Source organism: Chaetodon trifascialis, chromosome 18 (genome assembly GCF_039877785.1).
Source record: "Chaetodon trifascialis isolate fChaTrf1 chromosome 18, fChaTrf1.hap1, whole genome shotgun sequence".
NCBI lineage: Eukaryota > Metazoa > Chordata > Actinopteri > Chaetodontiformes > Chaetodontidae > Chaetodon > Chaetodon trifascialis.
In genome coordinates this window covers 15,177,706-15,203,682 of record NC_092073.1, presented here as the reverse complement: position 1 = coordinate 15,203,682, position 25,977 = coordinate 15,177,706, and the positions used below count along the sequence as shown (strand labels likewise).

The window sequence follows — 25,977 nt, the reverse complement described above, 5'->3', positions numbered from 1 at the left end:
GCTCCACTAGATGGCGCTTGAACTCATCACAAATTTTTTTTTTTTTTTTTTTCTTTGCTCTGAGGGTGTTGCAGAATCCAGCGGTGGGAGAAACAATGAAAATTAGTGGTGGTAGTGGTGTCTTTATTCCAACAAGAGTGGATGTTAAAACTAAGTTGACACATCTGTAGAAGGAAATTACACAGCAAATTATTTGTTTTTACTGTAAAAACAGCAAAAAGCTTTGTAATCATAGTGTGCAGACTGTAGTTACCACACATAAATATTCCAAGATTGAAAGGATGCACCAAACACTAGTCAGATTTCATAAGCTTTTATTTACATGCAATAGTGCTCCAGCATGTGCAGCCACAGAACGGCTGCACTCATAAAAGGGAGTGTAGATTCAGGATCTCCTTCATTTCAATTGCAGATGTCTCTGGCAAAGACTAATACTTATGCACCAACCTGTGAGGGAGGAATAATACTGACACACCTGTCCCAGCGCCCTCACCTGGCAGTCATTTGGTAACCAGCAAATGAGTAAACACAGAAGTGGTTGCAGTATAAAGTTCAGCTTATCAATGACTGAGTTAAAGATATTTTCCAGAATCTCTCCCATTCAGTGATTTAAAAAAAGTAACAAAATCCCAAAAATAAATAACTATACAATATATAATCTCTTGTACACTACTGAAACAGAATGATTTATGTTGCATACACTTGTTATTAGTTTGTTAATGATGAGCAATGCATAATACATTTGTGTTACTGCTATACAAAATGACAGACAGTTGTATTTTGAAAACATGACAAAGCAACAGAACTAAACAGCAATGAAGCACCTCATAATTACAGCATCAGACTGGTTTGAATGGTCCCTTTGTTTCTGTTGTACATAAAGCTAAGAACCTAAGGTCCAAACATTTAGGATGGAGGATATCCATGAGGAATGACGTGAGGGTCTAGACATGAAGTGCTGAAGTGAGAGGAATCCCCCGCAGACAGAAAAGCTCCCCTGACTGATCTTCACGTGAGGAATAACGTCTCAAACTTATTTCCCTCCCCAGGAATTGGAGACATCATCACAACATGGTACTCCCTTTCTCCATGACGTAGTGAGGGGCTGAGGGGGGACGCGTGAATAGAGTCTTTTTCAATATGAAAATAACCTTATATACAGTATAATCAGACACCTATGTACAAAAGCATAAATATATAAATATCTGTGATACAAAAATAAATATTTTCTCTTGTTTTCTTCTATTCAACAGTCTCTTATGCATCTGTCGTGTTGGCTGTCCCTTCGTCCTCAGGGTACGCTTCATTTGGGAGGATGTTCACTTCCTGTATTGTTGTATCTTGGGATTGTGGCGTCGTGGCTGCTGAAGATGATGTGGTGAAAATCCCTTCGTCCTCTAGAGAGAGAAGAGGAAACGGTGTAGGCTCTGCGGAGAGGAGGAGGGAACGAGAACAGGTCAGAAAATGGAAGTCAAGGTTCATTTATTAGCTTTCTCGTATCTTCATCTGTAAACGGAAATATCTGAAGCCAAAGATTATGCAGTGGAAGATGAGATGAGTTCATGCCACATGTCACATCTTCAAAATGTCAGGCTGTTGCATCCCTCCCTCCAGTCTATTGGTCAATGATCAACAGTGATCATTTCCTGTTTAATAGCTTGCACATTACAGGATCATCGCATATAAGAAAAGCTAGGTTTTACATGTGTTAGTCAGGAAAAACAAGTACTGTCAACCAACGCAGAGTATTTGGACATACTGTGTGTGATGCCATCCTCTGCTTTATCTCCTCCACAGAAGTTGCCATCACCTCCCAGTTCCTGTGAACCGAGGTGTTGATGGGAAGAGTCGAGGAGCTGAAGAGTGGAGTCATCAGGAGGACAGCAGCTCTGTTCATGATGATCTGAACCACTGAGGAAGACGTGAAAAAACAGTTTATATTAAGGCTGCAACTTTGAGTCTAGGGTGATATTTTTTACAGCTTGGGTTTAATGTATTTTAGTGTATATTCCTTTCATTACTACATGCACTAGTACGGTGATGGTGTGTAGCGCTGCCAAAACTTTGTTGGAAAAGACTCTTGATTCAGTCAGTCAATAAAATTAAATATTACTTGAAATAAATTAATTAAATTTTTGGAGTTTTATATGTAAGCATACCCGGTGGAGTAGTGATAAACAGGCAGATGTCCATTTGACACTGTCTGTGGCAGCAACGTGTCACACTCCATGTCACAGTCCACCTCCTCCTGCAAAACACAAGCACATATAGACCATATATTCAGCACTACTGCACTTTGCTCACATTGACAGCTCATTAACAGCCTGTATTGAACTCTTTCTGTACCTGCTGCAGTCCTGGCAGGCAGTGTGCGGGGTGATGAGGTTTGCCATTCGGAGTGTATTCTCCGTTAGCAGGGTAGACACCATGTGGAGCCGTCATGTGGCCGTCCAGCGGGCAGTGGCCAACCAGGGCAAGTCCCTGCAGGGGAACCATGGTGTACTGGCATGACGACACAGGGGCAGCCACGGCGGGAAAACACAAGTCGGACGTTTGCTCTGAAATAAGCACAAAAAAAGAATTACACAAATGTAGAGGCAAATAATTCGATGGACGCAAAGATTCGAGGAACCACGAGGAGCACTCACTCTGTTTGGCCCAAGCTCTCCAAAGGCAGAAGGGGATGAAGGCGACAATGATGAAGACGAAGGCTCCCAGGACAATACCAACTATGAGATAGGGGAGGTCGCCGGGCCGAGGCACGAGTCCGCTGGAGTTTCCCATGCCGTGTTCTGGGGTGTCTGATGGAACAGGCCGCTGGTGATTAGGACGAGCTGAGGAGACAAAAGTTGGGAAGTGTTAAAAAGCTGTATCACTGTTAAGAAACGTCTGCATCAGTCTGAAAGGTAAGCGTGAGTCTCCGTCGCAGCCGAATAATGATCTCACCTTTCGTTTCGAGAATCACCACATTGCCAAATTCACTCTCTCCCTTCTCGTTGAAGCTCTGCATCTTGATGTCGTAGGCGGTCTCAGGCTGGAGGTCAGTGATTGAATGCCAGTATCTGTCGCCCTCCACCACATCCTTCTTATAGTCACTGTCATTATCGCTGTCTGTTGGCCGGTAGTAGATGTAGAAACCGTAGATGGGCGTGTTGTTTACGGGAGTGTACTGTTGGGAAGGAAATAAATCAGGTTACAGTCACACTGAAAACTGCATCGCACTGCAAAATACTAATTTTAGTAGACAAAAACATTAATTCTTCCAGTCACTCACCGTCCATTTCAAAATGATGGTCGTCTCGTTGATGGCTTCGTTGTAGGTGATGTAGGGTCCATCAACAGGGCGCTCATGGGTTCTCCCACCCACCACTGTGTATGCTTTCGAAGGAGCACTGGGAGGACTGGAGCCAATTACATTCACCGCCACAACACGAAACTTATAGGACGTACCTACAGGGAGAGGGATAACATCACTAATCTGAGTCTGGGGGCTGCAGAATGAAGCTCTATATTGTGTTGACTAATGATGTTTGTTTTCACATTACTTCATGTTTTCCTTTCAAGAGCAAATGCAATGTCGATTGCGTTTCGGTTATGGTTTTGATTGATGGCAGCAATTACTGAAATGACTGTAACAACACTCATTATGCTGATGAATTTACAGGCCGTGGGAGTGTAATTACGCAGGACAACATCACTGTAATTATATGCTACAACATCCTCCTTCTCCCCCCGACTCCACAAAGTCAGAATAAAACTGCTGTGAATAATAACAGCACTGTTTAAAGTTCGTGTGAAGATGGCCGACCTTTCTCCAGGCCCGTGATCTCCACAGAGAGCCGCGATGGGGGGATGTTTTCAACCGCCGTCACCCAGTCCTCTCCTGCCTTCTTCACCTTCTTGTACTCCACCCGAAATGACTGGATGGGGAAGCCGCGGTTACCGCGAGGAATCCAAGTCACGTATGCCGACGTTTCTGTTGCCGTGGAGACTGTGGGCTTGTCAGGGGCTTCGGGAGCTGCAGAGGAAGAAGAATGGTGTCAGAGCGAGGACGAGAAAAGATATAAACTCCCAGACAACACTCTGTAATTATGACAGTGAAGGCAAAACACATTACACTCAGCACTTACTGAGAGCTCATCCTTCAGAGACAGAGAGGAAAAGGAGATGGAGAACTGTTAGTCAAAAGGAGAATGGTTAGAAGTTCCAGGTCTTGCTGCAGAATAGCATCTTGTTCCAGTTAAATTGGTAGAAGTTAGTACAGTTAACAGGATGTAGAGTTTGCAAAGGGGCACGGCGAGGTCCAGGACTGGATGCAAACTTACGAGAGAGGCTTGGTGAAGGAACAGCAGGAGTCTTCGGTGGGTCGCGATGTACAATACGACCTGAAGACAGAAAAACACAAAACAATGATATCAGTTTAAACTTTAGAGCTGTGTAAAATGATAATTGAATTGTCTTCTAAGGCAGAAATAACATTTGAACTGAATAAGTCTACAGCCATGCTAGCAGCCCTGTGTGGCTATACTTCAGCAGTTAGCAGTGAGTTGAGCTAAACACCAGCATGCTAACATGCTAACACAAACTGATGTTTTGCAGGTATAATGTTTACCATGTTTAGCAGCTTAGTTCAGTGTGTTAGCATGCTAACTGATGGGAGTATCATTAATTTTGTACATATTTGGTCATAAACCAGAATATTGGACAATATAAAGCTGATGAAGGTGCTAGATGAAAAGTTAAGGGATCACCAACAAGATTAATTCATCCAGTGGGGGACATGAATGTCTGTAATAGATTTCATGGAACTTACAGCCACCAAACTCAGTGAGATTCATCATCTGGGGACCATGACGGTCTGTGCAAAAACAGTAATCCATACAAAATCTGTTGGGTTATTTCAGTCAGGACCAAAGAGGCTGACCGGCTCACACTGCTATGCTGCTAGCATGACTAAAAAGCATCGACGTGACATGATTGCTGACAGTGTTGTACCTTTACCAGTTCTGAAGGTCATCATAGCAGGTTGTCCCAATCCTGCACAGTTTTTGGCAGCCATTTCCACCTCATACAGGCTGTCTGGCTGCAGCTTGGCCAGAGTCAGCTTGTGGAGGGAGCCTGAGATACTGCTGGAGGTCCACTCTGCTAGAGGGTCACCCACCTGAGAGAGAGAGAGAGAGAGAGAGAGAGAGAGAGAGAGAGAGAGAGAGAGAGAGAGAGAGAGAGAGAGAGAGAGAGAGAGAGAGAGAGGAGATGAGTGAGATACTGACAAAGCTAGTGTATGTTCAGGCACTAGCCTGAACATACACACCGTGCATACACTGAACATTTTAACTGAGAATGCAGAGAAAGCACTGCTGTACCTTTCTGTATTTGACCATGTACTCCAGCACAGGGACTCCTCGCTCATGCCGCGGCCTCCAGGTGAGCTCATAGTAGTCAGCCTTGCCCGTGCGTGGCTGGCTGAGGATGATGGGGGCATCTGCAGGCAGGATCTGCCCTGGCAGCTCAGAGCAGTCAAGGGGCAACATGGCGCCCGAGGCCCCAGACCTCACAGGCGGCTGCTCTCTCAGCACCTTGTCTGGGCTGAGTGGCCTGTAGATCGAGGGCAGCTTCCCCCTTGATGAAATCCCTAGAAATAAAAGACATACATCATGAAACTTAAAGGTCTTGAAATAAAATAATCTATCTATGACATCTATGACAAATGACCATCCATTTAACTTACCGGTTGATACCGTGATGAGGCGAGCAGAGGCCTGCGAGCTGCCCACTCCGTTCTCAGCCATGCACTGGTACAGCCCATCATCCTGAGGGCCCACGTTGGAGACACGCAGCACCCGGGAGGTCAGGCGGTGGCGAGGAGACGGGGCCAGGGGACGGGCGTTGTGAAGCCACATCACTGAGGGAGTGGGTTTACCTCGGGCCTGGCAGGTGAAGCGCACTGTCTCTCCATACACGACCTCCTGCTGCTGCAGCTCCACTGTCACCTGAGGAGGCTCTGCAGGAGACACACAAAGTCAAGAGGCTGGTTAGACGCTTAATCTTTAGCTTAAATATTTATGTGCACCTAAGTGTGCTTGTGCATAATGTGAAGGGCTGCAATGGACAATTTTCATTATTGAATGAAAAATACAAATTGCAGCTTCCCAGGGCATCTTTTGTCCAATCATATGTATAAAAAAGGGTGTCTTATGTTTGATAAATAGCTTAAATGAACAATCGAGTATTTAAATTGTTACAACTCTAACAATGTTACATGTGTATGAGTAAAATCAAAGTTGCGTGTGCGTGTAAAGGCTGTATGAAAGGGGTGTGTGTATAGAGCCAGGCAGGCGGGGCCAAGCCTGCTAGTTGATGGTTGGCTGCTTGTGAATCAGGGAAAGACAGAGCTCATTACAGCCAATGCAGCGCTCTGGCTTTAATTAGAGCCAGCTGCAGAGAGACAGGCCCACAGCGCACACACACACATACACACAAACACACACTCACGCACACACACACACACACACTCAGAAAATCACTGTAAAAACAGTCATCCATAACTTAGACACACTCAATCAAGCCCTGCTGCAGAATAGAGAGCTCTGTCTGCACAAACTCTTTCTTACATAGCAGCCTGGGCTTACATGCTGCTAGCACACATGACTGCGTGCACACACACAGACCCTTGTCTTCTCTGTCCGCCAAACAGGAGACAGTCTAATTATTAAATCCACGACACAGACAAAAAAAAAATCAGCATCATGTAAAAGCAAAGCACAACATGCTCACACAACTTTCCTTCACTCTTCCAGGTTACTCACCAAACACTTGTACGTCATAGAGCACCGTCGCAGAGCTGGCCGAGCCGATGCCATTGTCCGCTCTGCAAATGTACGTCCCCGAGTCGGCCTCGCCCACCGCGTCGATCAGCAGGTTGCTGAGCAGGAAGCGAGTGTTGTTATGGGAACGCAGGTCCTGGCCATCTTTTGCCCATATGACCTGCGGAGTGGGGATGCCGCTGGCCACACACTCCAACACCAGCCGCTGGCCTTTGGTCACCATGATGGAGCGTGACGCCGGCGGGTAAATGATCCGAGCTGCTTCCGAGGTGGAGCCTGGAATAGATGAAGACAGTCAGGGTAGAAACACTTCGCCAATATGATGTGAAAAAGCCTGTGCATGTTTTCCCACCCTTCTCCATTTCTGTAAATTGCTTGTATACGCGTTGTGGCTGAAATTACACCCAGAATACAAAAGGATTTCTGTCACATTGTGAAGTCTAAGCATTTTCATCTCTGCCTTTGAAGATGCAAAAGCATGGACTGTGCACGTCGCCACCTGTGACTAAATGTGTCCTGGCAAGATCGGATGATAAAAGTCACACCGAGCTTGGGAGCGCGAGACACATGTGCACCACATGTGTCTACAGAAACACTTACAAGCTTTCCAATAATGTCTTTTCTGATGTGGTTGCTTAATGAATGACCACTTAATATTTCAGTATGACTTCAGTCTTTAAATTGTGCTTTCATTAGCACCAGCAATGTTCATAAAAACTTTTAGTGCTGGAGATGATGACTCACGGCGTATGCGCAGGCGGTCGGCGGAGATGGAGGTTTTGACCTCCTGAGTGACGGGGTTGTAGGCAGCACACTTGTACGGCCCCTCATCGTCCTGCGTGGCGTTGGCTATCTGCAGGTTCCCTGATGGCATGATGAGGTAGTTCCCTGCACAATAAAATACACAAACAGATGTCAGAGCGTGCTCTTATGGCCTAACAAACCCATAAATGAATCAGTTTACACTTATGGCCTGCTTCTGTTTGGGCAGTTAGCGCTTTTGATGAGCTGAAGATTCAAAAGGTTTTATTGGTCTCTTGCTCAACATGTGCAGAGTGAAACTCTGTCTGAGGCTGTGCTGCAAAGGCTAGTGTGCACAAAAGAAAAATAATTACAATGACAGTAAAAAAAGGGGTTAAAAGAACAAATATCAAGGATAGAAATTCAAAGATAAAAATTCAGAATCTATGCATTATTAGTATTATTATAAGTATTACTAGTATTCAGAATATAAAATGTACACGTATCTTAATTGTATATAAAACTATGAATAAACTTATGTGCACTCTTGAGTGCAAATGTGTAGGCAGTGAAAGGGATTCAACACGCTAGACAAGCGATACATAACGTTGGATGAGGTCGCACAAACTTATTTTTAAGATTAAAAGCAGGAAAATATAGAAGAAACACATGAATATGACCGAGACAAAGAGGAACCACAGAAACAGCCATGCTGTGAAACACATTACAGTGTAATCTGAGCGCTATGAGCCATTCCAGTACATGTGTGCATGGCCAGCGCAGGCCACAAGGTGGCGCCTCATAATTCGACCGAGAGCCGGTGAATGCTCGTCAATGTGGTACTCATTTCCTCAGAGATAAGGTGCAGATATCAGTACCTACAGCTCCCAGGCATCATCAGCATACCAGCCACAAACCACTGGAGCTTTTCTTCTCTTCCAGGCAACTTAGAAGTAAATAGTTTGAAAAATAAACAGCTGCATTCCCATGTTTCAACATTCTCGAGATAATACTCTTATCACCAGTTTTACGATGGGTTAGATAGCTGGATTATAGCATTCCGGTAAATTATGAAGATAGCATGGGAATCAAAGTAGAGAGAGAGGGAGAGAGAGGGAGAGAGAGGGAGATTGCGTGAGACCCTTATGAGTGGAAGCAGCTCTGTACCTTTGGATGTTTCCAGCCACTCCTGTTTGACACTGTAGCGGACCTGAGCCTTGGGCTGGCTTTCCGGGAGGTGACACTCAATAACAGCCGTGTTGCCTTCGTCGACCTCGATCTCCTGCTGGTCGTCGGGCTCAAAGTCCCGCAGCTCTGCAAGACACACAGGCGAGGGATGAGTCAGTGCTGTCACACCGCTGCAACACCACTCCTTCATCATGTCAATGCACGGCGTAAATCACATCTAACTGCACATGTGTGCAGTCAGGCCTCCGCTTTAGACGCAGAAAACCACGATATTCTGAGCGATAATAAACTCTATAATAACTGTGCTGCTTCCATATTGGGTGTCTCTCACATCAGCCTGTCCCCATCATATCGTAACCACATTCCCACAACGTCTCTAATGCGCCCTCGCTTTGAAAAAGAAACCTCTTCTACCTCCATTTAGTCATTTCTTTCCCCACTGCTTGTCTTAACATGATCTGACTTAAGTCACAGGAATTTTATAAAAGGCACGCTAGCTAATTTTTCTGTTTTACTCGTTTCACGTCAGTTTGGATAAGTCCAAAGCCTAAAAGTGGTGTCTGTAACATTCGAGTAGGTGTCATTAATCCTGTCAAACATTATCCTGGGACTGGAGCCGGTTTAGATTCTGTGGGAAATGGGGGAGTGGGATTACAGGGGCCATGTGCTGCGACTGTGTCCCGCAGACACGCAGTCTGCACAGCAGAGACACTCATGTGACCTCTGACCCCCTAAACCCCCTGCCTGAGCGGCTCAGAGGCCTGGCCACGGGGTCAAAGGTGAGAGGTGTCCGTCCTATAGAGTTTCAAAGAAAGATATCCAAGTTTGCGTTTGGGAGGAAACAGCAAGAGTTTGCTCTTAAAGGAGCCAGAAAAAAAAGAAGAAAAACCCACAAAAATCTTAGCGTGGGGATGCTGCCATTTCATAGATTTGTAGCAGAGGGAAACTAAAATGAGACTGAGAAAAGAAAAAGAGGGAAAAAAAGAAAGTAACAACTAGAGACATTTGTCATGAAGGAGTCCAGAAGTGAGATGAAAGATAAATAAAACTTCTCCAGGAACGTAATTAAATGTCTACCAGCCTTTGTTGATTTATTCTTAACAAACATGGCCTCTCTCCACTCTTTCCAGAGGTGCTATAACTGGTGTGTTTTTCTTGGACCAGCCGCGCTCTCTGGTAAGACAACCAAGCTGCTGGTATACACAGTCAGCTGATGAGACTTTGAATACGCGTTAATCCAATAAGTGGACTTTAGTTGAGGCCAGAGTATCTACTGATAGGGACATCACAGTGATTTACTCGAAGCACTGAAAAACAAACACCTTCACAGCAGGCGGCTGATTTATCCACCATGCGTGTTGGACCTGTCCCCCCGTCTGTGTCTGAGGGGGCTTTTAATGGGAGAAATGGGGGATATCGGAGTCTACACAGAGAGAGAGAGAGAAACACACCATCTCTGATCTCGTTTCAGCTCTTATTCTGAAAGATGACAATCCCAGCCAGGACATGTCAAGCTAAGTGGTGTGTGTGTGTGTGTGTGTGCGCAGCTTTAAAGAGAGACCGTGTGGCGCTCCATTTGCTAAATCAATCAGGTGCTGTTTTTACAGCCACCCTCCCCCTCATATCGACCCATCCCACCTTCCTCCTCCTGCCTGCTTCTCCCAAATTCCTCCAGTTACACCTTTTAACCCCCCCCACCCCACCCAACAACTCCACTGCCCCGCATTCTTCACAGGAAGAACCCCGCATGGGTGCCTCTCAGGTGTGTGTGTGTGCATGTGTGTTCTTCTATGTGTGTTCTTCTGTGTGTGTGTGTGTGTGTGTGTGTGTGTGTGTGTGTGTGTGTGTGTGTGTGTGTGTGTGTGTGTGTGTGTGTGTGTGTGTGTGTGTGTGTGTGTGTGTATCCTGCTGGGATGGAGGATTGATGGTATTCATAAAGTGAAGCAGACCTCCCGCACCAGGGCTGCTTGGCAAGGCGCACTTAAATATTTCTAGAGAGACAGTGCATTCATCATCTTTATGTGTAGCAGTAGGAGGCCCCTGTGTGTGTGTGCGTCTGAATTATAACATGTTTGTGCAACGTGTTGTGCGTTCACGTTGCGCAGATACACGTCTCTGTTTTCTGCAGCAGAAAAAAAAGAGGAGGGTGATTGTCTCCACAAGAATTCAAGCGAAGAGCTTTTAAGTTATGCCAAAAAAGCATAGATTCTTCAGAGTCGGATAGCGAGGAGGGTCTGGAATCAACCTATCCTGATCACAAAAAACATGTGCGTACAACTAAGAGGGCTCACATGGAAAGGCAGGCACGTACACACTCCCCATGGAGCAATTCCTTAGGCGGTTTCAGGGTGGCCGAGGAGAGGCCGTTATTAAATTAGAGAAGTTTTTGGGGGGAGGCGGGACGAACAGTCTGTCTCTACATGTGGTTATCGCAACACAATTCATCCACTATTGGAACTATCAATAACTTTTACTGCCTTTGTACATGAAGTGGGAGGAAAAAAAAAAAAAAAAAACTTGAGAGGTGAAGATGACAAAAGAGGAGGGAAAGTCAGAGATAATGAAAGGAGGGGAAGAAGAGAGAAAGTGACAGGGTGAAGAGTGAAAAATGTGCAGAGGGAGAGTAATGTATGTGTGTGAGTGTGTGTGTGTGTGTGTGTGTGTGTGTGGTGTAAGTGTGTGTAAGGTTATGGAGGCCTTCAAGCAGACAGAGAATGTGACATCACGTCTCATCTTGTGTGAGGATCTTGTCTCGACTGGCCTAAAACACCTCCAGTTTCTCCAGCTATGGCAGCCTCATACATCACATCACTACATGTAAAACAATGCCCTTTTTTTTACCTGATGGTGTGTTCTGGTGAGGCATACACCCGTATCCTCTCTCTACACACACACGCACGGACACACACACACCACCCCAATCTCCCTCCCCTGCCCTCTAACCAATTACGGGGCCATAATTTCTGGCGAGCCCTGCTGTCGGGCCCTGTGGAGAGGAATGTGGTGTTGTGGGGCGAAGAGGGGCCGATGGAAGCAGGGGGCCCCCAGGCTGAGTCCTGGTCCCCTCTTCCCTGCTCTGACCGGCCCCCGGCCCCTGGGTCCCCTCCATTCCTCCGGCTCAGGTTACACAGCTTCAGGCCCCCCTCTCAGTCCCATGATGCATATCAAATATAACGCTGCACACTCAGAGCAGCACCGCACTAAAAATGTCAGCAGTGAGAATAATTCACTTGAACTCCATTAGATTAATATGACACCACATGCAAGCAGCTGTTATCTAACTACAATGAATAAATACTGCCTGACGGTCTTAGGTTATTATCACTAATCAATGATGTGCAACAGTTTTTCCCACCATGATCAGAATTAGAGTTGGACCTTATAAGGATTGGGCACAAAGCAGTGGAAAAATACAAGGTTTCCATGGTTGTATTGATGAGGATTTTAAGCAAACAAATACTGTCCCTTTGCTGTTTTTGTTCTACTAGAAGAACATTAAGTCAAAGGCGTTCTTTGGATACTCTGACAAACCAAAAAAGGGACCGTGTGTTTGTGTTTATTTGTCTCAGCTCTGTGTGGGCGGCTACTCACTGGCAGCGGTGACGTTAGCAGGCACACTAGCCAGGGCTCCTGCGCCGGTGCTGGCCACGCACTGGTATCTGCCCAGAGTCAGGTTGGAGAGCACGGGGATGTGCAGGCTGTCGGGCCCCAGCACGACACCCAGATCTACGTCCAAGAACTCCTGGCCGTTGAGGCGCCAGCTGATGTTGGCGGAAGCGGGCCGGACGCTGCAGCGCAGATTCACGCTGCCTCCCAGCTTCTGCACCACGGACATGGGCTCTTCAATGAACACTGGCAGCTCATCTGAAGAAAAGATTGCACAAAGCAGTCAGAAGCCAGAAGACACTTCATACAAGACAGCATTTAAGACCATTTCTCATTGATTACACACAATGTGACCAGCAATGTGTTACAATGTCGGTCTAAGAACAACATTTTTTAGCATTTTAGCTTTAAAAAGGACTAACCATTACCCACATATTTGCTGTATATTTGTCTTTCAATGACTAATCAATTAAGGGGTGAATCATTGCAGCTCTATGCACAATACGTCTCTTTTTCAGTTCGCCCATGGTGGCTTGTGCAGCTCATCCAAACTTCTTCAGCTCATTTCAAATAAACTGCTGTTGCTGCTGCCAGAATGTACAACACCTCCCTCTCTGTGACCGAGCCAGAATATTTTGTCCTTGGCAAGACTTACCCTGCACCAGGTGTTTGGAAAACGTAAAGGCGTTCATAAAGTGAGCATAGATCAAGTCAGACGCGTGCAGTTTGAAACAGCGACGAGGAAGGCAGGAAAATGAGAGTTTTTGATTTTATTACTGCAGATTTTTACATAAAGATCCAGTTTTTCACCATCTCAGTTAGTCTACTCACCAGGGAGAGAAGCGCCGCTCTGCAGGCAGCACAGCAGTACTGCACCCAGAGCGCACAACACTGGAGCCCTTCTCTTTTTCATCCACGGAGTCCAGTCTCGCTTTCCAGACATCTTCCATACACTACCCCCTGAAACACACACACACACACACACACACAGAGGAAGGTCAGAGGGTCATTTACAGGCTTGGTACACTCAAAACAAACAGCATGAGACACTTTAGTTCAGACTGAAACACACACACAGAGCTGCACAGACAACAAAACCACCACATTGCAACTTGGTAACATGCATCATCATCTCAACAGTCTTGATTCATACATAAGTTGCTCCATCTTACTTGTATACACACACGTACACAAACAGGCAGCCATTAACGAAACATAACCCAGGTGAGGCCGAGAACTCTGCACCACCCTCAGAAGCCAAACTCCAGACACAAATACAGCCTTTCTTTTCTGTCAGCCCCCATCCCACCGCTGACCCCGTCTCCCCCGCCTGTACCCGCACCCATCCAGCCTGCGCTGATCAAAGGGGCGCCCTCATTCTGCGGGCCGTAACTCGACCCCTCCACCTTCCCGCTCAGGTGTAACCGATACAGGTAGAGGGTCCAGAAGGAGGGGGGAAGGGAAGGGAGAGGAGAAGGGAAAAACACACAGGCTACATTCAGGAGTCGGGACAAAGAACAACTAATGAGAGGCAGGACTGGGAGGGGGGCGGGGGGGGGGGGGGGATATATATCACAGCAGCGAGGAGTGTGTGTGAGATGGAGGAGAGGAAGGGTCTTTTATACTTCAGTGTAGTATGTATCGGAAGGAAAATGGAGAAGACGATGGTCAGTCTATTAACAGTTAATGCAGAGAGGAGAGCTTTTCTCTCTCCCTTGTCGCCTGCTGCCAAGTTTCCCGAATTCTTTCCTGTCAGGTTAAACTAACAACTTCCCGTCAGGATGAGGAGGGTGGTCCTGCAAAACTGAATCTCTATTACTCCCCCTCTCTCACATAGATGCATGTCGGTGAACACGCACACACTCAAGTGCATGGACCGTCCTGTGTCGGTATAGCAAAAATAGGCACACGACTTTCTCATACATATTTGTCCTGATGTTATTATGGCATGGACGTGATTAATGAAGCTCAGAGTCGGGACTGCACACACAGTCACACATAAGGGGCAAAAGCAGGACGGTAAGAGAATGGAAAGTCTTACAGTGCACCTTCATCATCTAATGGCAGCAGTGAAAATGTTTAGCTGCCTGGCAAATTTATTGAAAATGAGCAAAGCAGCAGGCTGATGGAAAAACAGCTGTTAACTCCGCCAACTGTCACTCGAGCCCACACATTACGCTGCTACATTTTAATTGCTTATTACGAATGTGTGTAAACAATTATGGATGCTTAATTCTCACGACATGAACAGCGAGGGAGGACTGTTCTCCAGCTTCAACAGAACGGCTTGCTGACTGACTGTCACTGTCGGTTTTGTTTTAGTAGTTTGCTTCATCTCTCCTTTTTCATTAGTTAAATATTCCAGAGTACATGCCTTCGCCATCCTAAAGAAAACGTTAGGCTTGCACACTACTGAATGATGGCCATCAGAGGGGATTTAGAAGTGGGCATATGCAATGACGAACAATAAAATAAGCAGGTATATGTCATTTACCATGCACTACAGTAGTGGGTGATAATTCTCTATATATTTGTCACTAATGGAGCGAACCACTTCACATATAAGCAGCCATGCTCTAGGTTCTCAAATGTGGAGATTTGCTGCTTTTCACTAATTCATGTTGCTGCACACTGACCATCAGACAAAACAAGCCATTTGAAGATGTCGACATAGACATTTTCAGGTTGTTCAATATTGAAAACAGCCCCTAGTCGCAGCCCTGCACTCATGGACAGTTTCATTTACACACTCGTCCACTCAGAGTAGCCCATCAGTAGTGGGCTCACTCAGTAAACAAACAGCAAACTACTGTGGAACCAGGAGCGAGCAAAGCTGAAGGCCTGTGGCTTCTGTGGCCGGTCGCTGTATGGACACAACCCGGGACAGCTGCCCATAAAAGACACATACATCTGTATCAAGCACCTGTCCCAACTGTGAGAGGCACTAACCGTAAAACCACACCAGTCAATCTGCCAACTGGACACACAGCAGGACACACCACCTCACCAATGAGGCCCTCTTACCTGTCCAATATCGGTCTTTCACACATAAATAAAAGCAGTGAAGGTGAGACAGGAGGACAGACAGAAACAGAGATAGAGCTTTGTTATAATAGTGGTATGAGAAGGCCCCTCGTACATCATCGCTCCCTAGAAACAGCCTTACTCCTCTGTCTGTCTGATTCATTAGTCAGCTGGGTCCTGTGTTTGCTTAGCGGATACCCTGCCTCAAGATGAAAAGTTGGCCTGACATCTATGTCCAACTTTTTCCATCCATCCTTCCCAGAGAAGTCAGAGAGAGAGAGACAGAAGAGCCTCCTACGCATCAGCGAGACTGATAAAAACCAGAGCACGCACACAGACAGCTCCCCTAAATCAAGAACCGAGAGAATGTGTGTGCTAATGCGCGCCTGCGACTGTTTTGTGTCAGCTTTACCAGGGAGGAACAAACGCTGCATGGCAAATACTTTGTGGGAGCAGCTCTGTGGTATTAAAACATACTTCAGTGACAGTGCAGTGAGGAGAACTGTGTGAACTGCTCAAATCTGCCAGATCCAGCGCACAAGTATGATTACATGAGAGTAAAGCTATTTCTGTAATCACGTTGAGAAACTGACACTTGACTACTGTGAGATCTGACTTACTTCAGGCTGACTCCCAAAAGACTTGACTTTTGGGAGCAGGTATGGCTGTGTGTAGAGCCTCAGTGCTGTTATAGTAACAATAGAAACGTGCCTCTTGCAGGGGAAAGTTGGGAATGAACGTCTGGCACAAATCAGTCTTGTTTACTCGTTCTTTAATCAAATGCTTAGTCATTTACATCATCGCTTTTGATGATTTCAGGCTGTACTTTTAATGAGTAATTCTTGTCCAGCTGCTTTGACATTAAACATTTGAGGAGTTTTGCTCCAGGAGGGCCTTGCATGGTCACACAGATTACGCATTCATTTATCGGTGCAGATACTGACCTTGTTAAGCAGATCAGATCTTCAGTCAGTGACCAACGTTATATACAGTTTCTTTGTCAATATCATTAGAAAAATGCTGAATCAGGGATTTGGAGACCTGAGAGCAACCTCTATTTTAGTTCCAAAGACTTGGGACATGACTTGGACTCGTCCTCAAGGATTAAGAATTGACTTGTGTCTTGACTTGGACCCAGCTCAAAACACTTGCAAGCAGCTCTGAATACAGGTGTGTGTGCACGTATGTTCAGTGTATATATATCGTGGAGAGGACTCCAGGTTGTGCAGTGGTGTGCATGCATGCATCATGAGTGTAGGTATGCGAGTGCCTTATATGTCATTGTGGGAGAGAGTCACTTGACAGAAGTTCATTGTGAGCGTGCTAAGTAAAGACACCGGGGCCCCTGTTCTCCCGGGCCACTGCCAGTCCCATTGTCCTCCTGCCTCCGTGGATAAATTCATTTTGACAACCCTGCTAATTGGATAAAACCAGACTGGAGCCTCCTCCCTGAGCGCTCACATTCCATCTGCTTTCTGGCATGAAGAGGACACACAGGAGGGGAGGTGGTGGTGGAGGGGTAGCAGGGTAGTAACTCCTTCTGAGGAGCTGAGCTGTTGAATATTTATCACCTCCCCAAACTCCCCTCTTGCCCTCCCTCCTCCCCCAGTTTTACGTCTTTTTACACCCAGAGGCAGCGCCCCCTCCTCCTTCGAGGTTCTCCAAACACCACAAAGCCCCCCCTTTAGATAAACACATGCGGTGTCAAGTGTGAGGAGTGCCGGGGGTTCAACTGCCCCGCTCGGGCCCGCGGCCCACAATGCCATGCCGCATAGCTGCCATGCGGGAGGCCGGTTGCCCCTGGCGACGCTAACAGGCAGAACGCACCTTAATAGAGTGGAGAGTCATTGTAAAGCAGTGAGCCGGTGCACGGACAAAGACCCCGCAGACCCCTGGAGAAAGGGGAGACGCTACTCTGAAGGGCCCAGGGAAGAGCTGATGGGCCCTGCTCAATGACCAAAGAGAAGGAGGGGGGGCTCAATGACCAAGAGGTTTGAGAGTAGTGTGTAGAGGGTTTGGGGAGGCAAGGAGGAGGAGGGGGATTCAGAGCCTTTATGGATTGATGCGAGATGGGTGAAGGGGGTTTATGGAGGCAGTAGGGGGGTGGAGAGGTTGACTGAGAAAGCAGAACGGCTACTCAAATTAATAGAGAGGATGTCAACTGGCGGGCGAGCAGGAGGAGAGAGCAGGGCCTCGTCAATGAGAGGGTGTGTTAGGGAGAGCGTGTGTGAGAGCGTCGCTGAATGTCCCAACATATTCTCCCCTCACTCTGTCAATGTGTTCGCCCGTCTCTCGCTTTGGCCCCGGTTTGTGTCGAGTGGAGGAGGATGAGGAGGGTCCGGAGGTTGCTTAACAAACCAGCAACGCAGCCAGTTTACCGTGAGACCATCAGACGGGGAAAGAGCAACACGGCGGCAACGAAAAGGAGAGAATCTGCGATCATAGATAAGACCGCTACAAAAGATTTTTTGCATTATTGATTAATCTATTATTTTTCTGCTTACAAGTTAGCCTAAGATGCCCGTTACAGTTTGGGACATCCTCACTAAAAATATACATTTTAAGGCAAATAAGGATACTTTCATGATCAGTAATTAACTGTCCATTATTTTCTTCATTAGACAATTAATTGTTTGACCCTAAAAATTTCCCAAAGCTCAAGCTGATATATTCAAACAATGGTAGTTTGTTTTGTACAACCAGTAATCAGAAGCCAAAAGGTATTCAAGATCGTAGAAGACCAAGAAAACCAGCAAACTTTAACACTTGAGAGACTGAAACAGAGAATTCAATTCAAGAATAATTCAATTGACCACAAACTGATTCATGGCCTGATCATTTAAACACTTAACTGTAGACGACGAAAATTTTACATCAATTCTGGATGCTGTGGACTTTTAATCAGTACACAAATTATGCTAATTCTTATATTAATAAATATGTTGTTGATTATTATTGACTTTTACAAGATGAGTAGAGGATAAAAAGTGCCTGAAACTGGCACAACTGATATAATTCTGGCATGTACTGTGTGTGCATGTGTCAAGAAAAAGCAAAAGATGTGGAAATGCAGTGAGCTCATGTGGCTGGATGCAGCCTCTACTTCAAAGCACCGTGGATAATGCAAACTGAAGTGGAGAATCTCCGTACTCTCTGTTGTACTTTACATAAGTGAAAAACTTGGCAGGGAACAAATGTTAAATCTATTCCCATCTATCTCTGCGCTTTCTCGGACACAAGAGAACCTTCTGAGGTCTTATCTTGGCATGGAAACTCAGGCCAACAGGTGGAGAGGGGGCCAGTCCAAATCCTCCACTCGAGACATCACTCGTTCTCATGCCAGAAAATTACACATCAAAAGCATCTAAGCATCCCTAACGAGGTTGAGAATTTACCCCCTCCTCCTTCATAACACACACACACACATATGCACACGCTTCACAAAGTATTAACGAGCTATATGCCCGTCCAACCCCCCCTTCACCCCCCGAACCGACACTAACGAGCTACAGAGCGTCTCGAGGATTAACGAGAGGGATCTGGACAGGCCCGCCATGTAGACCAAGGGGGCGTTCTAATCAATTAGGCACCGAGCATTTGCATAATTTAGATAACGAAGCTGAATTAACCGCGGAGAGCTAATTACTGTGCCATGGTGAACACACCCACTCGCATTCCTCTGCGCGGTGTGGGATGCCAGCGTGCCCACCGGGGCCATGGGAACAGGATGGGATCATCAGTTTGAGCCACAGAGATGGAGCAAACCGGGATGTAGGTGGCATCAGCCAATCAAATCGTAGCCAGGGAGGGAGGGAAGCAGGAAGAAAGGGATGGATGAAAGGAAAGAATGAAAGAGAAACACAGATGGGTGGATGCATAGAAAGAAGGAAGGAGAGAGGGGGGAAAAGGAGGAGGATGAAAGATGAAGGGAAGAAGAAAAGAGATGATGCAGAGAGTAAAGAAGCAGTGATGGAGGGATGATGGAAGAAAAGAGGCAAGGGTGGATGGATAGAAGGAAATAAAGAAATCTGGATGACAGCAGGAAGGAAGGATGAATAATGGAAGAAAAGGAGAGGTGGATGGATAGAAGGAAAAGAGGAAAGGTGGATGGAGGGGTGGACGGCTGGAGGGACAGAAGGAAGGAAAGACACATGGATGGAAGAAAAGAAGTAGAGGTGGAGGGAGAGAAAGGATGAAAGAAATATGGATGATAGAAGGACTGAAAGATGAACGTATGGACAGATGTTAGAGGGAACGCAGCAAAGAAGGAAATATAGGTAAAAAGGAAAGAAAGGAGGGAGGATAGATAGAAGGAATGATGAAAACAAGCAACCAGAGTTTAAACTAAATACTTATAGATGGACAGAGAGAGAGAGAGAGAGAGAGAGAGAGAGAGAGAGAGAGAGAGAGAGAAAGACCCTAAATGTGTATGTGAGGCATTTAATCAATCAATTATCCAATCAGGAAGAAGTACAAAAGCTTCTCAAATAAAACACACACACACACACACACACACACACACACACACACACACACACACACACACACACACACACACACACACACACACACACACACACACACACACACACACACACACACACACACACACACTCTAACATATTTCATTTACCCACAACCATTCTTTCCCTGCCTGTGTTCTCTCCCTGCACACACTCACACACAGACACACACACTTGATGACACATAAGCAAGCAATCACACAAACTCCTATTACATGGTAAAAGTATACTCACAGAGGCACATAAATATGTAGACCTCGGGAAGTTTTTCCAACACCAAATGTCAACACGCAAAAAAGCAGGCTACCACTTATCCCCGGCCCGTGAGATAAACTACACACACGCCACGGCATCCACGCATGCTAATACAGACTTTCATCGCTGTACATGTACGCAGCCTGCCTCCTTGTGTGTTCCTGCATCGAAAGGAGGGGAGGGAGGGAGGGGAGGGAGGGAGGGAGGGAGGGAGGGAGGGAGGGAGGCGAGGGGGTGAAAGGGGCCCCCCAACTCCTTTGGCAGCTCATGCATCAGAGTGAATGGAACCAATTATAAATCAAGAGCAATTTCTCCCCATTATTCAGCAGGAACCAGGAGGGAAAGGGAGAGAGAGGGAGACTGGCCCTAAAACTCTCAGTGGGAGACGAAGGAAGGAAGAGAAAAGCAGAGAGAGTGAATTATTATATGAAAAACAGATATGAGGGGGCATTAGGAAATTGAGATAAGGCAAAAAGAGAGAAAAGGGGGGAGGCGGAAAGAGAGATGAGGGAATGGAGAAAGGCTGTAAAGTTCTATGAAAACGACCGAGGGGGAAAGTTATAGGAAAAACAGATATGAGGAGGAATTAGAAAACGGAGAGGAGGCAGGAAATTAAACAGAAAGCCAGGGGCGTCGACCGTGCTGGAGATGGTGCAACCGACTCGAGCCGCTTATAGAGCGAGGGCTGCTGCTCTGAAAGGGTTTCTTAACAGGAGAAACAGCTGGAGGAGGCTCGTTTCAAAAGAGAGCTCTCAATGTCAGGAGCTGGATTTGTGTGTGAGAGAGACGCGGTAAAGCAGAGCTACCATTTGTCCTGTCACTCACAGCTCACGGATGTGCATTATCCTAAGCTCTGAAATATAAAATAAAACCTCACACACACACAGACACACACACACACGCGATTCGGGCAGAAGACAGAGGAGCGCTGTCGATGGAAAATTCCAGTTGTGATAACCTCAGGGGCCCAATAACTAACTAATCTGGTGCCCAGTGATTTATTCTGTTGAATCATGTCTTCTCCTGCCAGTTTGACATTCTTCAATGATGAGTTTTTTCTCTCTGGGGCAACACTTTAAATCTGATTATTGGTTAAAGCCCTGGAACACAACCCAGATTCCTTGACGCTCTTGTCTTTCTGGGCGCTTTTATTGTTTCGTTCACACATGCTCGAGACAGGAATATATAACACCGTTAATGTCACCGCATGTGAAAGGAGCTGTTGTGCACAACAGCTCAAAACGAGATAATTTTAAAATAAAAAGTGTGTGTAATGGAGACAGAAAGAGTGGCCGCAGCTTACTTTCTCCAGTCAGAGCGCTATCTTGTGCCTGTGTGTGAATGATCTATTAGAGCGTCTGGGTTGCTTTTGGCTCGTAATAACACCCCCTAATCTTTGTCCAAATATCTGCTTTGCACACACAGGGCTATTTGTCTACACACACGCACACACACACAGCTTTCTTACCCGAGTCTGGAGTTGATCAATGATCTAACAGCACTCACACCAGCCTCACAATGTGTGTGTTTGTGTTTGCGTGTGTGCGTAAAGGGAGAGAGTGAGAGCACGGCCCGGGTAACTTCATTATCCAATCAAGGGCTTCTTGACTTTTACTTTAAGTAGTGGAACAAATCATCTCAGCTGGTTTAAAGGCTTTGGATAAATCCCCATTAGGCTGTTAGGACAGCGAATGAAGGCATGATTGTATTCATGATATAGATACAAAAATAGACAGGCGTTTGGTTTCACAATGTTATTCGAAACCTTAAAAAAGAGCGACGGAAAAATCTTTTCTCCTGCAGCAGACTTGTCTTCTCCTCTCTCCTCTTTCCTTACATCCAAATTATCTTTATCCCTGCCTCAATAACCCCACTCGGTTTGATCGTGGCCTGTTTAATTAGCCTCTCCAACTCTCTGTCAGAACTTTCTCCTTCACTATTCCCCTTTTTTTTAAGCTCACATTCCTCCTCCTCCTCCTCCTCCTCCTCTCTCACTCTGTGGTCCTGGCTGACAGGGAGGATCAGGAGGAGAGAGGTATGCAACCCCAGGGGAGGGGCCTGGACCCCAGCCACCTGCCGGTCCAGGTGTCCCTCTGGTTATCCGATGTCTGACTGGACACAGAAACCCTCCCGGGGGCACCAGGCCCGAGCCCCGAGCCTCCAATCTGTCAGCGCAGGAGGACTAATGCACCGAATGTCAGCAGGCCAATAATGTCCGGCTCCGGGAAATGAGGCAGCCTTATTTGGCGATGAGCGCGTTCTTTTGCGAGTTCATGAAAAGCACATTAACCCAGAAAAAAACTTTTGCTGAAATTACTTCATGTATACGACCCTCTTCTTTCACACACACACACACACACACACACACACACACACACACACACACACACACACACACACACACACACACACACACACTCTTGTCTCTATCTTTTAATGCAGTGATCTCAAAACGACCACTCAGGTGAGGGCGATACATTCCAGTGCAATGACCACGCACGCACACACACACACACACATTTGCAGCAAAGGCCCACAGATCCTGCCTGCAGGCTGTTATGACTGCATGAGTGTACCCGCTGTCATAGAGATGAAAGCATGCCCTCAGGAAGGATTTTTTTTCTCCTTTGTCAATTAACGCCAATGTTACACCCTCTACAATAACAATGCTGCTTTCCAGCACTTTGGCTCACAAGCACGTGCTCGGTGCAGCAAAAAAGCAGTCCTCGTGGACCTGCTTGTGAAACTGCATCTTGAGATCCATCTCCATCTACAGACTCTGATTTACATCCAGATGTGAAAACACACCAGGCCGCACGAGGCCAGAATCAAACAAGCTCAATCATATCCTTCCACTCGTGCCCTACATCACAGTTCAATGCGGCACTAAGATATGAGGGAGAAACTGTACCGCTATTGGCCGCACACCTAAATCCACACTTTGACTTTTCTTTACAAGCTATTAACACTTATGAAAACCCAGCTCCTATAGACTGGGTGAAAAATATCCACCAGTGTTTAGGAAAATGGTGGAAAGCTGGCAGCTTTTGTCTCTGCTACATGTCTGCGTGGCAGGTAACCAAGATCAATGAAATAAAATTTCAAGTTCCAGCTTTATTGTAAAGGTTCCAACTGGTAACAGTAAGACAAAAAAAAGCTCCTAAATTCTGACACATATCAGGCTCTGTAACCAAAAGACAATAAAGCCAGTTTCCTGTCCTGGTCTCCAGGTCTCTTTGGCTTACAGGCATGCACATTTTCAGTCCCAAAAGTTAACAATGTGGAGGATTTTAGCAGACACCTATGAGGCTGATTTTTCTCTACTTCATTCATCGCAACATCCTGTGTAGAAAAAACAGGATATCATAATACTTCTATAGAGACTTGAAGCACGGCTGGGTATTCATTAAAGGATTCAAGTCTACTTTTCTGTCGTCAGCTGTCAATCACTTTCACTATCAATTGGTCTGATGATATCTCAGTTCCTCAGAGCCCAAGGTGAGCCCGAAATCCAAAGATATTAAAGGAAAACTATACTGTACTTGTCCACTGCACCCTGAAAACGTTCAGTATCATATCTTGACTGAAAAAACATATAATAATACTCCTGGATCTTCACTGTGTCTGTGGTGCCCAGTAATGATCATTTATCTCCCACAGTATGACTGTAGGAATTAAAATATCAGAGTTCCAGCTTAGAGTGGCTGGAAATATGCTGCGACATCTGCAAGATTTAGTAAGATTGATTATGAGCGTCTACATTTGTGTTTTTCCAGGCGCCACATACCCAATCAACAGGTCCAAGCAGTGTGAGAAACAGGCAGATAATCAGACTGGAATCAATTAGTCCAACTTTGATCCGCCCGACTGCCAGAGATGATCAACAACAACAACAACAACAAACCCTGCGACCAAACAACAAGAGGCTCCTTTTTACTGAGACCAATTAATTCCCTTATAGGCTGTGCGCCTAATTGGAGGAGGCCAGGCCATTCGTTTCGACTTTTAATCCAAGTGACATTGATTCAGCGGGAACAATCAGACCCTCTTGTCTGATGCCATGTCTGTCACTGAATCGCAGAGGTTCCTCCATGCGAGGCTAGATGTAATCCAAACAACAAAACGACACCTGGGGTTGGAAACTTGAGCCCCTGCGGCTGTTCCCGCAGGCACTCCTCCATGTCCGTGTACCCCCCCACCCCCCGCCTCCTCCTCGTCTCTTACCGGGCCCCCACGGTGACTGACGCCCCGGCCAACACTCATTAGCAGCCCGGGGAGATTAAGACAAACATTTTCTCATTAAATCAGAGGCTGAATGAGAGGATGATATGAGGAGAGACTCTCCTGACAGGGAGGCAGGATGCTGCATTCCTGGCTGCACTGAGCAGCTGTCAGTTTATTGGAGGCTTTAATGAGGTTATTCTGACACCACACTCTGAGAGGTGAAGGGGGGAGAGGGGCTATAGAAATGCACTCAGGTAGCGTTGTTATGCTTTTCTCTATGCCAGCCATAGAAACTGCGCAGGCCATTTTGGATTCACAGGGAGACGCAGAAATATGAGATTTAGTGTAAAAAAAAAAACTATTTAATCAAATACATTCATTATGAGCGTCATTAAAACGCTTTTCTGCGAGCATCATTCATTTTCGTTGCTCTGCCTGTGATGATCACTGACCCCCCCAGCCTGCCTCTACATTGCTGCACTCCCCGATGATAATATGGGGGTAAATCTGGCACAGCTCTCCATGTCTGTTTTCTGTTACCCTATGGGAGCGACTATAGGCTGCGGCCTTCAAAGCGCAGACGCATTTTCCTCCAAAAAACGCACATATGTCTAAAAACACAGCTGCAAACTTCTGCAACGTGTCACACAAAGATGATTCCTCTCCACATTCGTGAATCGGGCTGTAATAGTCGGCAGATACGGCCAGAAAATGAAGGAAAAACTTTGGAGAATACGGACGCGGCTCATCCAATCAACAACAGGCTAAGTCCGGGAGGAAAAGTTAACGTTTCTTATTAAAAGTAACCCTCGAAACGAGAGTCAAAACGCACACGTCCGTCCAGATACAGGAGGTCTCTGATGTGTAGAGAAAGTTTATGGAAAAGTTTATGCGGATCAATAAGCGGAAAAAGCAAAACAAATGTGGCTATCAAAGCAGTCACCAGCATGAAGAAGGAATCTAACACCAAAATCACAACTTTCCCTATAAATAAAGTACCATAAGAGTTGGTAAAGACTTCCGTCAGGCTGCGATCGCGCACCAAAACGAGCACATTTATCTATAACTTGGTAAAACACGCTGATAGGAAGCGTAACACCGCAAAAACATGGACCGCATGAAGGGATAAAACTTACCCAAACTGCTGTATCTGGTGCTCACACCTCGCTTTAACCCAGCGATCTTCTCTTCGCCTCTCTTCTGCGGTGAGTTTTAGTCCCAAAAAACTACACTTTTGCTTCTCTGTTTCCTCTGAAGACTCGCTGCTTTAGTAATTTACTGCGATGCCACCGACATTTTCTTCGGCTCCCCAAGTTCTCACATTGAAAGGCCGTTTTTGGATGACTGAGCTCTCAAACAATTCTCCCTTTTGCGACGCCTTTTCGGGTCCTCCCACTTCCCAAGCAGGAGGAGGGATCTGAACAATAGGGACTGGCTCCCAAAATCCCAGAGCTGGGTCCTGCGCCGCCGTTTCTCCAGACTACAGCTCTCTACTCACAGCACATGTGGGGTTTCCAGAGGCTGTGCGTAAAACTTGAACCCGGATGGTTATTTATAAAGCACAGAGAGGCGTGTATAATAAGAAAAACTCC

At 46.2% G+C, this 25,977-nt stretch overlaps 1 protein-coding gene across 3 annotated transcripts; it reads right to left on the bottom strand.

Annotated features, from left to right (window-relative positions):
* Positions 1–298: 298 nt before the first annotated feature.
* boc (BOC cell adhesion associated, oncogene regulated) lies at positions 299–25,727 on the bottom strand. Of its 3 annotated transcripts, none has more exons than XM_070985730.1 (18): positions 25,522–25,727; positions 13,191–13,319; positions 12,345–12,617; positions 8,733–8,879; positions 7,569–7,712; positions 6,807–7,100; positions 5,729–6,001; positions 5,364–5,632; positions 4,996–5,161; positions 4,326–4,385; positions 3,809–4,018; positions 3,275–3,450; positions 2,947–3,169; positions 2,649–2,834; positions 2,347–2,558; positions 2,160–2,248; positions 1,760–1,911; positions 299–1,427 (listed from the first exon to the last, which is right to left on the bottom strand). In XM_070985730.1, exons 2-18 carry the CDS (start codon positions 13,300–13,302, stop codon positions 1,258–1,260), a joined length of 3,156 nt encoding a protein of 1,051 aa, XP_070841831.1. In that variant the 5' UTR covers positions 13,303–13,319; positions 25,522–25,727; the 3' UTR covers positions 299–1,257. The 3 variants fall into 3 exon arrangements, with proteins under 3 accessions (XP_070841831.1, XP_070841834.1, XP_070841833.1); XM_070985733.1 differs by having other exon boundaries at positions 5,002–5,161; XM_070985732.1 differs by having other exon boundaries at positions 2,160–2,245; positions 25,522–25,621.
* Positions 25,728–25,977: the final 250 nt, after the last annotated feature.

Excerpts from the sequence above, each read along its gene's own strand:
- boc (XM_070985730.1), bottom strand. The coding sequence starts at position 13,302 with ATGTCTGGAAAGCGAGACTGGACTCCGTGGATGAAAAAGAGAAGGGCT. Across the intron at positions 7,713-8,732 it reads GTGGCTGGAAACATCCAAAG|GGAACTACCTCATCATGCCA; the intron begins GTACAGAGCTGC and ends TTTATTGTGCAG. Across the intron at positions 7,101-7,568 it reads CGACCGCCTGCGCATACGCC|GCTCCACCTCGGAAGCAGCT; the intron begins GTGAGTCATCAT and ends CATCTATTCCAG.